The following is a 14,519-nucleotide window of genomic DNA, read 5'->3' as shown; positions in this document are numbered from 1 at the left end:
ATGTACTGATGTACTCTGGGGGTGTTGGGGTGGCTTAGTTGGTTGAGTGTCCTTTGGCTCAGGCCATGATCTCATGGTTGTGGGACTGAGCTCCACAAGAGGCTCTGCTGAGCATGGAACCTGCTTAAGATTCTCCCCCTCCCTCTCCTCTCCCTCTCCCTCTCCCTCTCCTTCTCCTTCTCTCCCAGCTTGCACGAACTCCACTCTTGCTGTCTCTAAAATAAAAATAAATAAATAAAAATAAAATGAGGTGCTCTGTAATTCCAAGATCACATAGCCATTATATTTAACAGCCTCTCCTTAGTTCTGTGAGTATCCGTATTTAGTGCTCTCCATAGGTCCTTATGTCGACCTCTTTCTAGTCACTTAGACCATCTGAAGCTCCTTCCCAGGTAGATTCTAGACCTCAGTACACTAGAACCCAACCAGAGAGTGCTCGCCTCTGGACAGGCCCCACACTGAGGAGAAATTCCCAAGAATGGAATCAAAAGAAAAGGCTCATGGGAACAATATTTTCTAAGTTCTTCTACATAGATAATAGCTGGTCTGTGATCTTTACAATTTTGAAGGTGAGTTTTTCTGGATATAAAATTTTTGGTTCACAGTCCTTACTCAAGTATGTAAATATATTATTCCTTTTTTTTTTTTTTTTTTTTTTTTTTTTTTTGTCATAAAGTGTTGTTGTCAAAACAAATCAGATAATCTAATTCTTTCTTCCTTGTAAACCATATATTCTTTTTGCCTAGATGTTCATAAGATTTTTTTTTTCTTAGAACATAGTGATCTATGGGGCTGGCTGGCTCAGTTAGTTAAGCAAGCACGCAATTTCAGCTCAGGTCGTAATCTCACGGTTCGTGGGTTCGAGCCCCGCGTCGGGCTCTGTGCTGACAGCTCAGAGCCTGAAGCCTGCCTCGGATTCTGTGTCTCCTCTCTCTGCCCCTCCCCTGCTGATGCTCTGCTCTCTCTCAAAAATAAATAAACATTAAAAAAAACCTTTTTTAATATAATAGTAATCTTGCTAGAATATTGTTGGTCATTCTGAGTTGGCATTCCGTGGTTTGTGGTATGTTTTTGGGTTTGGTTTGGCTTGGCTTTGTTTTTGTTTTTGTTTTGTTTTTTTTTTTTTAATTTTTTTTTTTCAACGTTTTTTATTTATTTTTGGGACAGAGAGAGACAGAGCATGAACGGGGGAGGGGCAGAGAGAGAGGGAGACACAGAATCGGAAACAGGCTCCAGGCTCCGAGCCATCAGCCCAGAGCCCGACGCGGGGCTCGAACTCACAGACCGCGAGATCGTGACCTGGCTGAAGTCGGACGCTTAACCGACTGCGCCACCCAGGCGCCCTGGTTTGGCTTTGTTTTTAAAGAGAGAGCTGGAGCATGTGCCCACGAACTGGGGGCGGGGGGAGGTAGGGTGGTGAGAGGGGAGGAGAGAGAGAGAAGAAAATCCCAAGCAGGCTTCACACCCAGTGTGGAGCCTGACTTGAGGCCCAGTCCCATGATCCTGGGATTATGACCTGAGCCAAAATCAAGAGTTGGATGCTCAACTGACTGTGAGCCACCCAGGCGCCCTATGGTACGTTCTTTCAGTATAAGGTTTCAGGTCTTCTTCCCCCTCCCAGGAATGTTTTCTTCAATTACAGTCTTTGTATTTGTTCTGTTTTCTTGCCTTGGTTTTCTTCTTCAGGGACTCCTGTTAATCCATATGCTTTGTCTTCTTTACCTGTCTCCAGTATTGTTTAGTTTTTCTCCCAACCTTATTTCTAATTTTGAAAAAATTTTTCTACCTTACTTTTGAGTTTTTCAAGTTCTGATTTATGTGTCCTGGATTTTATTTTGTTTTGAAATAGTATGTGATGGTTTTTACCTCTTTTTGAGCATACCTTCTTAGCATTCTTTCTTTAATTTTTTTTTTTTTTAATTTTTAATGTTTATTTATTTTTGAGAGGCAGAACATGCGCAGGGGAGGGGCAGAGAGAGAGGGAGACACAGAATTTGAAGCAGGCTCCAGGCTCTGAGTTGTCAGCACAGATCCCAGCCAGGCTCGAAATCACAAACTGTGAGATGATGACCTGAGCCGAAGTCGGCCACTCAACCGACTGAGCCACCCTGGTGCCTCCTTTCTTAGCATTCTTTTATTGTTTATAGGAATGCTATTCTATGCCTTATTCTCTTTGTTTCTTATAGTAATTTGGGGGGCCTTGGCTTTTTTTTCCTTTTAAATTTCTTTTGTTTATTTTTGAGAGAGAGAGAGAGAGAAAACGTGAGGAGGGGAGAGGCAGAGAAAGAGGGAGACAGAATCCGAAGCAGGCTCCAGGCTCTGAGCTATCAGCACAGAGCCTGATGCAGGGCTCAAACCCACGAACGGTGAGATCATGACCTGAGCCAAAGTCGGACGCTTAACCGACTGAGCCACCCAGGTGCCCCTTCTTATTTCCATGTGCATTTAGAGTCATTCGGAGGTGGCTTAGTGCACAGAGCCAACCTAACTTCACAGAGCTCCCCACCGTCTGTCCTTTCCAGGGGGCGTTCAGAATCACGGTGGCTTGCTTTCTTAGATTTCCTAGCCTGCCTTTCTTTGTTTTTGCTCATTCCTTTGCCCCTCTGACTTCTGTCTTTCTCAGATTTGTTTCCATTCCTTGGAATTTCTCACTGTGGGGCCTGTCTCGGAAAGGAGCCCTTTCTGGTTGACCTGTGGAGTACGGGGTCCGAAGTCTAGATTGCTCCAGCCCCTTCAGACCTTTGTATTCAGGTCCCCGTCCTCACCAGCTATTGGAGAGGACAAAAACCTTCCCAGTTTCCATTGCTAGTGCCATAGGGGCCTACTGGTGTCAGGTCTGTGAAGCACCCCATTGCTGCCCCATGACTTTTCCACACAGAGACCAATAGATAATACACAGGTCACGTGGTTATTGGTGGTTTCCTCCTCCCACTTGCATTTGGGGATTATCACCTAGTTCTGGGTTTTTGTTTTGTTATCTGCTTGCTCTGTGTTTTTATGGAGAGATTTGGGAAGATCCCAAAACTGTGCTTGCCGCTAACACCACCATCCTTCCAGAATTTTCTTTGTTGTCCTTTTATTGGTATTGCCAGACTAAACATTTTGTAAATTGAGTCATGCTTTGAGGTAAATCCTCCCCCTAGTTTATTTTTTTAAGCTCTTAAGGATGGCACTGATATTTTAATCGTTTAAGGTCCCCCAAATTTGTTTTTATTATTGGGGCAATTACAAGAAGCTTTTGTAGCTTAGCAGTTGAAATGAAATTTTGAAGAAATAGTTGATTGTCTCCTACCCCACCTCTTAATACCTCATTTTCCACTTTGCTCTCCTAAAGGTAAAAGAACACTGTATGATAGATCAGACAGTTTCAGACAAAACCATTTTTAAATTTTATGTTTACTTTATATTTTAAGCAATCTCTGTGCCCAACATGGAGCTCGGACTCAACAACCTGAAATCAAGAGTCGCATACTTACTGATTGAGCCAGCCAAGCACTCCGACACCATTTTTTTTTTTTTTTTTTTTTTTTAAACAGAAAAGCTTTCTTTAGTTTCCCAAGCCTAGGCTGTTGGTGGTAACCCAGAGCTACAAATAGTAGATAGTGTAACAAAGCCTCATTATAGCAGGGGAAGAATACTGAGAAAAGCTCAAGATGGAGAATTGGGAGCATGTGTATAGGCCACTTAAATGCTCTCAGCCTCAGTTGCCTTACACGTAAAATAACAACAATAACAACAGCAACGAGGAAGCTATGAATACATAGTGAGTTACTATTTTTTACAGTGTAGCTATAGCAGATTCATAGCAATGAGAATATCTTTAGTAAATATTCAGTAAAAAAAAAAAGTACAGTAGAACCAACTTTGTCAAATGAACTATAAAAGAATTAGGTTAATTTTTAAAACTGCTTTTTGTATTGGGGCTTCTGGGTGGCTCAGTCGGTTAAGCATCTGACTTCAGCTCAGGTCATGATGTCACAGTTTGTGGATTTGGGCCCCGCATCGGGCTCTGCGCTGACAGCTCAGAGCCTGGAGCCTGTTTCGGATTCTGTGTCTCCCTTTCTCTGTGCCCCTCCCCTGATCACACTCTGTCTCTCTCTCAAAAAATAAACATTAAAAAATATTTAGAACCTCCCCCCCCCCCCCCCCCGCTTTTTGTATTAATAGTCTAATTCCACTGAGCAGTTAGGCACTGATTTGTTAATGTGGCAAAAGCATTGATTCAATGACAATGATGTCCCTTTGATCGCAGGTTTAGGAAAAGGAATGCCAGGCTGATGGCACATTCCTTCATGTTTTACAGATGGCTTCTTTAAGCAGCCCCAAAAGCGAATTATATTGGCATAGTTTACCTTTCTTGTACTACTTTTTGAAGCTGTGTTTTATACCGGCAAAAAGGAATTCTACAAATCCTCCTCCCAGAAATTAGACTGTGCTCCTAGGTTTTCCAGACTTTTCATACCGTGAGTTCTTTTCTCCAACAGTGTGTTCTCACGGAGAGTTTTAAAGATTGTGGCTGCTAAGTATTTTATTTTACTCTAAGAAAATATTACTGCTTTACATAGCACAAAGAGCAGCCAAGTTAAGTTTAGTGAATGATCTCGATTCAGTGCTGTTGCTTATCTGCAGGGTAGTAATCAAACACAAATGCAAAAAATGGCTGATTCACACAGTGGGTTGCATAATTGTTTTTTCCAGAGTCAGGGAGAGGGAAAGATCTTGCGGAGTATTTGTCTTATTTGTGTCTAGCCCATCCCAAATGAAGTTTAAGTGGACATTTTTCCCTTCTCCCAAATCAATTTTACACTTGGGTGGAAATCAACAAAGATAAACTCCCTGTTTTATACATTGTTGCTTCTGTTATAAATTTTCCTAATAGTTTTTGCCTTGAAATAAAAATGGAAGCAATATTGTAGTTGGTGATGAGAGTGAATTCCTCAAGATTTCTGACCCCTTGGTCATTCGGCAGATGGCATCTGGGCCATTTGCTAGTGGGTATTGTATCCTGCGCAGATCAGAGCCCAGCTCTCAGTTCTTGATTTTGCCAAAACTAATGTTGTTCTTAACGTCATGGTTCACTGAGGCACATCCTGACTCCTTACATGCTGCCCCGTGGGTATTGGATAGGCAGCCTCTGTCGGGGATCCTGCAACGGCTGTAGAATCTGCGAGCCTCCTCCCGTCTCCTCTCATCTCTTTTCTTCATTTTCTCTTTGGAATTGGTTTCCTTCGCATTTAAAAATATAGCCTTTTGGGGGGATAGCCCTTTTTATGGCTGTAGCCCTAGTGCCTAGACCAGTAGCAAGTTCAGAATGGGTGATTGAAATAGGGAAGAGGTGTCTGGAAACACTTCCCGTAACGTTTAAATTTTGCACTGTTTGAGATTTAACAAAACCATCAAACAAATTGCACTTTAAAATTACTCCTTGAGAGAAACCCACGTTTCATTTTCATCACTTTTTTCTTTTTCTTTTTCTTTTTTTTTTTTTTTAAGATTTTAAATAATCTCTACACTCAACGTGGGGCTTGAGCCCACAGCCCTGAGATCGAGTCGTAGGCTCCACTGATTGAGTCAGCCAGGCACCCCGTTCATCCCTTTTTTCTTATTGGAACTGTTCTCTTGAGCTGTCCTTTTTCCATTTTCAAATTCCACATGTTGAAAAGGATTCCAGTGATACATTAGTTCCTGAACATGACTTAAAAGTTGTTGTTTTTTTTTTTTTTTCCAGAACCACAATGGGTTTTTACTGATTGATTCACTTTTCATGTGGAAGCCCTTGGGACTGATTATGGGTTTTTTCCCCCCAGAACGAAACATTGCCATAGCAATGTCCAGTCCAAATAGAAAATCTCAGGAATCCACAGTATGATTTGAAAAACAAAACAAAGCAAAAAAATCAAGTGGAGGAAAGAGATAGCTTGTCCCTGCCGTGCTGAAATGCTCAGTCTGGGCACAGCAGAGAGAGGGTGGTTGACTCCTGTTTTCCTCTCTGCTCACTGACGTGTTTTTGAAAAAGCTGATTGGTTTTGGAGTACTAGCTTTAGCCACGGTAACAGATGCTAATAGACCCGCATAGAGATCAGAGCTGTTCTCATTTGTGCTAATTGGCCTAGGCACGTATTAGAGCTTTCGCACATAATACCTTGGATGTAAATTAGAAAGTGCTGAATTAATTTGAAGACAAGGTTCTTGAAGGAAATCCTGATGTTCACACCCTGAAAATATATGCAGGGGTCATAGTAACAGCAAGAAAAATAACCACGGACATACAATAAGCATTTTTTTGGTCAAGCCCTGTTTCATAAGCCCTTATGTGCAATGATTATATTTAATCATTATAACAGCACAGTAAGGCAAGAGTATGTCCCATTTTAAAGCTTAGGAAACACCAGTCCAGGCAGTAACTGGTCTGTCGAAGGTCACCCTTTTTGCGCTGTTTCACATTAGGGGAATGCTTTGGGTACGCAAGGTGGTTTAGCTCGTTTGATGCTTCCAGTAACGCCCGTAAGCGGATCCTGGCCCCGTATCAAGCAAGGAAATTGAAGCTTCCGGGAGTGAAACCCCTTCTTAATGCTAACACAGCCAGTTAGCGTCCCAGCTGTGACAGGAGCCGGGCCGGCGTCCTTTCTCCGCGCCAGCCCGCATCCCACATTACACACAAGAAGACTAAACATGTACCGAGCGGCCTTCGCTTTGTTGTCCCTGCCCTGCCGCTGGTGAGACCTCTTCGGTCCGGACTGGAGGGCCACTGCTTGGAAGCTGCGGACAACCCTAAAAAGGGCAGAGAGCCGTGTAAGGACAGCCTGTGAGTAGGGCTAGTGGGCACCAGCCAGGGGGGCGTGCTCGCTCCATGTGGAAAAGCTCACGGGTCTCCAGCTCTTTCCCGCAGCCCACAGTGCGCGACCCACCAGCGGAGGCAGCGGTTCCGTCGTCTCCAGCCACTGTCTCCTCCCGCTGTGAATCCTCATGCCTGTGTTACCCCTCCCTTCTTCCCTCTAAGTCCTGGCCACTACGAGAGGTCATTCCCTCAGAGGGCCTTCCTGAACGTCCCAGCCGGGGAGAGCAAGGAAGCAACCTCACGACGCCCGCGTTTTCGCTCAGCACGTGGCTTACGGCAGCGGAGCGCCGCTTCCGTACACCGTGCGGTTTCCTGGTGCACAAGACGAGGGCCAGCAGCGGCTGACGCTCGCGAAGAGCCTGCCTCACGACAGGCGTCGCTCTAAACACTTCAGTTTCATGGCCCCGACGAAAGCAGATTCATTGTTATTCCCATTTTAGAGGTGAGGAAAACTTAAGGCCCAGCAAGTGTAGGTGCAGGTCTCCAAGGTTATGCAGGTGATACCGGGCAGAATCAGGAATTGAACAGTCTGTTCTAGGTCTGGGGCCCACGTTCTTAAGCATCGCATTGTTCTGTCTCTGCGTTTGGGGGGCACAGGTGGTATGCCAGGCACTGTTCCAGGGCTTATGAAGTCATTTCATCCTCACAGCAGCCCTAGAAAGTTTGCCCAGGACCATCGGTGTAAGTGGCCCAGGCAGGGTTTGGACCAGGGTCTATTTGGCTCTGGAGCCCATGCTCCAAGCCCCCACATCACACCAGTTATGTTTGATTTTTGGTCTCCTAGAAGTCTCTGCTTTCTGTTAGACTGTACACCCCTTGAGAGCAGGGCCCGTGCGTGCTCACCCTTTTTCCCCCTTGCCTGGTAATGAGCCTGCCTCATAGTGGCTACTCAAGAGATGTGTTGTGTGAACGAGCGACCAAGGTGGTAAAGTGGGTTAGGAACCATTGAATCTTCTAAAGGTGAAATTAAAAAAGGAATAGTTTCCTTATTTTACAAATTATATAAGTGTTTTGCTTCATCATTAAAATTCCCTTGCCATCCAAGGAAAACCTGAATGAGGGAGAAGCTAGAGACAGGAGAGGGTAAAGTCCCATCGTGGGCCCCGCTTCCACCTTCATGTTTAAGATTGGAAATGCTGGCTCTAAACAAAGCCTTCCGTCACTCCATGCCCCATTCGGGATTTAGAGAACACGCTATTTAATTGTGGTCAGAGCGGGGTACGGAGGTGTCGCAGACCTTGCAAGAAAACCAGCAGCCCGTGGTTGGGGTGCCATCTGGAGACGGCAGGTGGTATTGCCACTCTTCCAGTTCTAAGCCCGGGTCGGAATTCATCTTGGAGAATGCATTTCCTGTTGAGTCACTAAAGTCCCATTTCGTAATTGTTTCTCTGACTTCATGCTTTGATCAAATCAGCATTGTTTTCTGTTCCTTATGTTAAACAACAACAACAACAAAACACAAGACCTGCTCTACATTCAGATAGCTAAGTTCAATTTGGAGCTGTTTTACCAATCATAAACCTTTGATTATAAAGTAATGTGTATGGGATGAAAGCAACCTATAGTGCTGGGGGTGTTCAGCAGATACCCACATTCTCCGGGGGAGGGGGCCATGGCTCAGGTCTGTTTGGTGGAGAAGAGGGGCAAGGTAGGTTTTCCTTCTGCTCTCTGTGCTCGTTCACACCTGCACTGTTGACAATTTGCTGAATGGTGAGGGTTCAGGGGAAATTAGGTGACATCCTCAACTCAGGCCCTCAAAAGGCCAGGTTTATTTTGCCGTGATTGGTGTAAGGGGTTGTAGTTAGCCTGGGCAGAATTTAGCCGTAAGAATGAACGATCACTTAATTCATGCCTTTTTCCCATTCTTCAGGATGGCAAACTTTTTCTTCTAATTTTTTGCAGGACAGCAGAACTGAGCTGAACCTTAAACACCCATCTAATCCAGATCTTTGCCTTCCACTAAGCAGTTGAAAACAGACATTGTTTGTCTCCTCCTTAAAAATCCCCAACAAAGGAAAATTCTGTTTCTCACTTGTTCCACTGTTGAGCATGATTTTTCACTGGCAAGTTCTAAATTTTTCGTGAACTAGTTCCTTAAAATGTTTTTTGGTGGTAAATTTACTTATTTGAATACATTAATACTTATTTAATACATTTTAATTTTTTAATATATTTTAAATATACAAACAATTTAAAATATATTAACATATTTAATGTGTTTTACTCTCTGTATGTAAAAAGATAATTACTTTAAACTTGAACCTTTTCACAAACTTAAGTATTACTTAATGTCTGGTTTTCTACAGGATTCTTGGTGCTATTCGGCTTAGTTGTTACTCGGTTCTTCCTTCATAGAGGGTTTCTCTTAATCTTTTAAAACTCATGTCTTCCTCTGTCGTAGTGTCTTATTATCCCTTCCGTCTGATGTTCTTCCCATCCCCGACCCCCTCTACCAGGCAGGCACATCCCCATTTAAGATATGGTGAATATCCTGTGTGGCTTCACCAGTCAGAAGCATTTTTTAAACTGCTTCATTGAGCTACAGCTCACATACAGTTCACCCATCTAAAGTGTACAATTCGGTGGTCTCGATTTATTCACAGATACGTACAACCATCCCCAGAGACCATTTGCGAATGTTTTTCATCACCCCAGAAGGAAACCGTGTACCCATTCACTATCACTGTCCCGAAGTCCCCAGCGCTAAGCAGCCACTAATCAACTTTCTGTCTCTGTGTTTTTCTGTCCCAGACATTTCATATACACAAAATCCTACGATATGTGGACCTAGTTTTTTTTTTACTTTGCGTAATATTTTCGAGCTTCATCCATATTGTAGCATGAATCAGTACTTAATTCCTTTTTGGGGACAAGTAATATTCCATTGTATATAGATCTATCATATTTTGTTTATCCATTTCTCAGTTGCCGGGCATTTGGGCTGTTTCCACATTTTGGCCTTTATGAGTAATGATGCTGTGAACATTCACATACGAGTTTTTGTGTAGACATATATTTTCATTGCTCTTGGGTTACCTTAGGAGTGATGTTGCTAAGCCATATAAACTCTCGTGTTTAATCACTTGAGAGCTGTCAGACTCGTTTCCAAAGCGGCTGCACCATTTTGTATCCCACCAGCAGTGTGTGGGGGCCCTGACTGTCCCACATCCTCGTCGGCACTCGGTATCTGCCTTTTGATTACAGCCGCCCGTGGGCGTGAACTGATGCTTTATTGTGGTTTAGATTTGCGTTTCCCTAATGACTAAATAATACTGAGCGTGTTTTCATGTGCCTTAAAACTAGTTGTATATCTTTCTTGAAGAAATGTCCAGATTCTTTGCCCATTTTAAAAATTGGGTTATTTTACTTTTATTGTTGATTTGTAAGAGTTCTTTATAGCTTTTCTTTCCATGTCCTTTGAAACACAAAGCTTTAAATTTCCATGAGGCCAAATTTATCTTTTGTTTCTTTGTAAGGTTTTTCTGTAGTAGATGTTACAGAACTATTACGTGTATTTTTATTTTCCAAACGTAAAACTAGAGAAATCATGATGTTTTAAACGCTGCACCATCCCAAGAGCTCTGGTGGGTGGCGTCTCTCCCCTCAAAACCCGTGGGCTCCACGAGGGCTCATCACCCCAGTGCTGCCTCTCATGGGGGCCTCGGTCGTTGTCCCTTTTTCTCTTAAGTATTTCTATATGCTTCTAGTCTGAGAGTTTTGAATTTAACAGAGAATTTAGAATAAAATGTCAACTACTGTTAAATAAAAGTGGGGACGCAGCATTTTGGAGGCCTGATGGATGTTCTGATCTTTAATATCGTACTCCATTTTAAAAACAGCTGCATAGAGTCGACGTGCGGTATTCCGCCTTTCATCCAAAGACCAGTCAGTGTGTGTTCTGTTTATGCAGAGCGCGTCTGCAAACCGGATGGTCAAGGAAGGGTGATCGTGAAAGGTCCTACCTCACGTGGATCCTCTCGCTTCCTTTCCCAACAGGTGTGGCAGATCCCAGAAAATGGACTCACCCTTTCCCTGACCGAACCTGTGGTGATTTTAGAGGGCCACTCGAAGAGAGTTGGCATCGTGGCCTGGCATCCGACTGCCCGCAACGTCCTTCTTAGCGCAGGTGGGAGCCGAGCAGTTGGGGAGGGGGCAGTAGCCAGTGCATTTTGATGTGTGCTCCACAGCTTTGAAGCAGCTCATTAGGAATCCATGCTGAGGTGCTGAGATGCGGCGGTTCTCTAGCTTGCCTGCACACCTGTGTGCGTGTGCATGTGCGTGTGCGTGTCTGTGTGTGTGTGTGTGTGTGTGTGTGTGTGTGTGTGAAGGCTGCATTGGCAGTCTGACTCAAGACTTCTTGCTTAGAGAAATGAACAGATACGTGCTTACCTATAAATCCAGCAGATGCACGGCTCCTGCTGGGGCCCTTCATGGACCACAGTTTTAGTTATTCTTGATAGAGCAGGAGGATCCCTGGTGGGAGCCCTGGGTGCCAGCTCTGATGTTGTTGCCAACTTCGGGGTGGTCCTGTGAGGTAAATATCCTCCTTCCTTTAAAAAGATACTTTCATTTTTCTCCTTATACAAGTAGTACATGTATGTTATAGAAAATATACAGAAACGAAAGGAGAAAATAAAAATCAGTTGTAATCCTGCCACCCGCCCAGAGGGAACATCATTACCATGTCTGTGTTTCACTCCACAAGGTACTTTTTTTGCACATACCTGAGTGATGTCTCCCACAAAGATAGGTTCAGACACTTTACTTGTGACTTGCTTTTTGCACTTAGTGGTACACTGTAGTCCTCTCCATGTGCCATTGAATGTTCTTCCTCTGATATATTTTTTTAAATGTTTATTTATTTATTTTGAGAAAGGGCAAGTATCAGTGGGGGAGGGACAGAAAAGGGAGAGAGAGAGAGAATCCCTAGCAGGCGCAGAAGTGGACGTGGGGCTTGATCTCACAAACCGTGAGATCCTGATCCAAACCAAAATCAAGAGTCCAGCGCTCAGCTGACTGAGCTACCCAGGCTCCCCCTTTCCTATCATATTTTTAACGACCTCAGTGATAGTCCATTGTTTAGACATCTTCATTTATGTAATCAGTCCCCTATTTCTGGACATGGAGGTTTTGGCTTGTGTTTTTACGCTGCTGGACGGCACTACAGTGAACCCCCGAACCAAGATCTAGCGTTCTTGGTATGCCACTTGAGTAGTTTCCACGTTTTACCCTGCAGGAATCTCTTTGTCTCCAGTTTGAGATTTTGTCTTTTATAGAAGCCATACAAAGGTCACAAGGGAGCGTCATGGGATGATGGAAAAGTTCTATATTTTGATTGTGATGGTGGCCACACATATGAATATATACACTTGTCAATATTTAGCACACGTATACTAAAAATGGGGGCGTTGGATTGTATGTAAATCATGCTTTCATAAAATTGACTTACAAAAAAAGAAATACTAATGTGAATGGTAGAATTTTTAAAATCTTTCCCCTCACCAGTACAAAGGAAGGGGGCAGTTGAGTTTTTAACTGGGAATAGAGGGTGTTTATAATATAATAAATTTAAAAACTTAATACCACATGTACCTGTTGAAACCAAGGACTCCTTTTCAAAACAGATGCTACTTAGAATTCTCTCCTTTTTTAAGTCACAAGTGACTATACGTGGGAACTCTCCTCATATTCAACTCAGTCCAGTAAGGAGAGAAAACAGTTGTAAAGAGGGAAGCCAGTCATGGAAAATTTCCTGCCGCCCTTCTCATTGAGGTCAAATATAGGGTACTGTCAGCAGACTCTCCCCATTCTGCCTTTTACAAGCAGAGGAGAATGGCTAATTGCTGTGTTGTGCATATTTTAAGACTACGTGATCTATCCATGGTGGCTGAAGTTACCTGTTGGCCTGTGGTGTGCAAGACAGAGGAGAGTCAAGTCTCATCCTAGGGTTTAGCTCCAGCTTTACTGTCGTACAAGTTTGTTTACAGTCTTCTACTTCTGGCCCTTAGACAGCTTGGGTGCCTGGATATCAGTGGCTAATTTTTCTGAAGTGCTTGTAAAATTGGCCTATTGGCAAGAATTTACCTTCAGGATATCCATCCCTTATTTACTTCATCCTTGAACTAATGTCCTGGAAGCAACAAATGGTGCCACTTATTACAGGGTCCTTGGGGCAGATGCTTGAAGGAAGGTGGAATTGAGGAACAGAGGGGTGTGGCTGAGCCAGCATTGTGGCCTCTTTGGGGATCAGCTTCCAAATCCACATGCCTACTTGATTACGGTTTGGGCTTCTCAGATCAGCCCCGCCTTGACCTATTTTTCTCCCCTTTTAAAGATGAGGATATGTTGTGAGCACGTGGTTGGGTCATCCTTTAATGTGAGGCCATGTTTTACAGCATCGTTGATTTGAATAACGTGCTGTGTCACATTTTTGTTGAGTGCTCTAGACAGTCATTTAAACTCTTCGTTTTTATTTCCTCCGGAAAAGAAATAAGTCGTATTCATTCTGATATTGGTTTTACTAGAAAAGGAAACACACGATCACTCGGGGTCCATCAGCCCGTTAGCTCTTAAAAAACATAGGATTCTGTTTTCTTAGAGTTCTTTGTTTGGTTGTTACTTTTTGTGTGTTTCATATGAAACCAAATGGAGCAAACGATGTTTTTCCTTTAATACATTTCTTTTATATGCATGTGTTTTTTGTCACTTTGGTTTTTAATTAGCGGCCAATAAAGTAGGGCCTCCCGGGGCGCCTGGGCAGCTCAGTCGGTTGAGCGTCTGACTTTGGCTCAGGTCATGATCTCGAGGTCTGTGAGTTCAGGCCCCGCATCGGGCTCTGTGCTGACAGCTCAGAGCCTGGAGCCTCCTTCAGATTCTGTGTCTCCTTCTCTCTCTGCCCCCACTCCCCACCACTCTCTGGCTGTCTCTCTCTCTCTCTCTCTCTCACTCAAAAATAAACATTAAAAAAAATAAAAGTAAAATAAGGTAGGGCCTCCCCGCGATCAGCATCTTCCTGTGTCTGTGTCTCCCTGCTGTATTCCTAGTTTTCACAAGCGCGCTGCTGTATGGGTGTTTTTCATCTCTGAGGAGCATGGTTTTGTTTGCTTTCAGGCTGTGACAATGCCATCATCATCTGGAATGTGGGGACGGGAGAAGCCCTCATAAACCTGGACGATATGCACTCGGACATGATTTACAATGTAAGCTGGAACCGGAACGGCAGTCTGATCTGCACAGCTTCCAAAGACAAGAAAGTGAGAGTGATCGATCCTAGGAAGCAAGAGATTGTTGCCGTGAGTATGCGAAGGGCAGAGCCGCCCGTGTTTGTCGCACTTGGGCGAGGGCGAGCTTTGCTTGTTAAGGCAGGCGGCAGAGGCCTCGCGCCCGCTCCGTGGAGCCTAACTGCAGACGCCGGACCGTGAATCCGCACAGGCTTGTACAGGCTTCTTCCTCCCGGTCACACTTCAGAGTTGTGTATCCCACAATTTACACAAGCCGTACCTCTCCCTTGGTGACCATTTCCCACAAAGAAACAAAGTTTTTATTGGTTCACTAGAATCCTTAAGAATTTACCAGTCTAGATCAGCTAACCCAGATAGTTCACTGCGTTTCTGGCTTAGCACTGAGTATTGATTGCTTCGTTGATCCCCGCCCCTTCCTGCAACCGTTGTCAGACCACCTT

The 14,519-nt window shown here is 44.0% G+C and overlaps 1 protein-coding gene across 3 annotated transcripts in view; it reads left to right on the top strand.

Moving 5' to 3' along the window:
* The window catches only part of CORO1C (coronin 1C), an 89,530-nt gene that overhangs the window by 64,577 nt on the left and 10,434 nt on the right, over positions 1–14,519 (top strand). For all 3 annotated transcript variants that reach the window (XM_042909554.1, XM_042909555.1, XM_042909556.1), the window contains exons 4-5: positions 10,835–10,964; positions 13,949–14,130. In XM_042909554.1, the coding sequence (XP_042765488.1) occupies positions 10,835–10,964; positions 13,949–14,130 (312 nt within the window). The remainder of the gene's footprint in view (positions 1–10,834; positions 10,965–13,948; positions 14,131–14,519) is intronic.

This window comes from Panthera leo, chromosome D3 (genome assembly GCF_018350215.1).
Source record: "Panthera leo isolate Ple1 chromosome D3, P.leo_Ple1_pat1.1, whole genome shotgun sequence".
Taxonomy (NCBI): Eukaryota; Metazoa; Chordata; class Mammalia; order Carnivora; family Felidae; genus Panthera; species Panthera leo.
The sequence above is the reverse complement of the archived record's forward strand: the minus strand, read 5'-3'. Positions and strand labels throughout refer to the sequence as shown.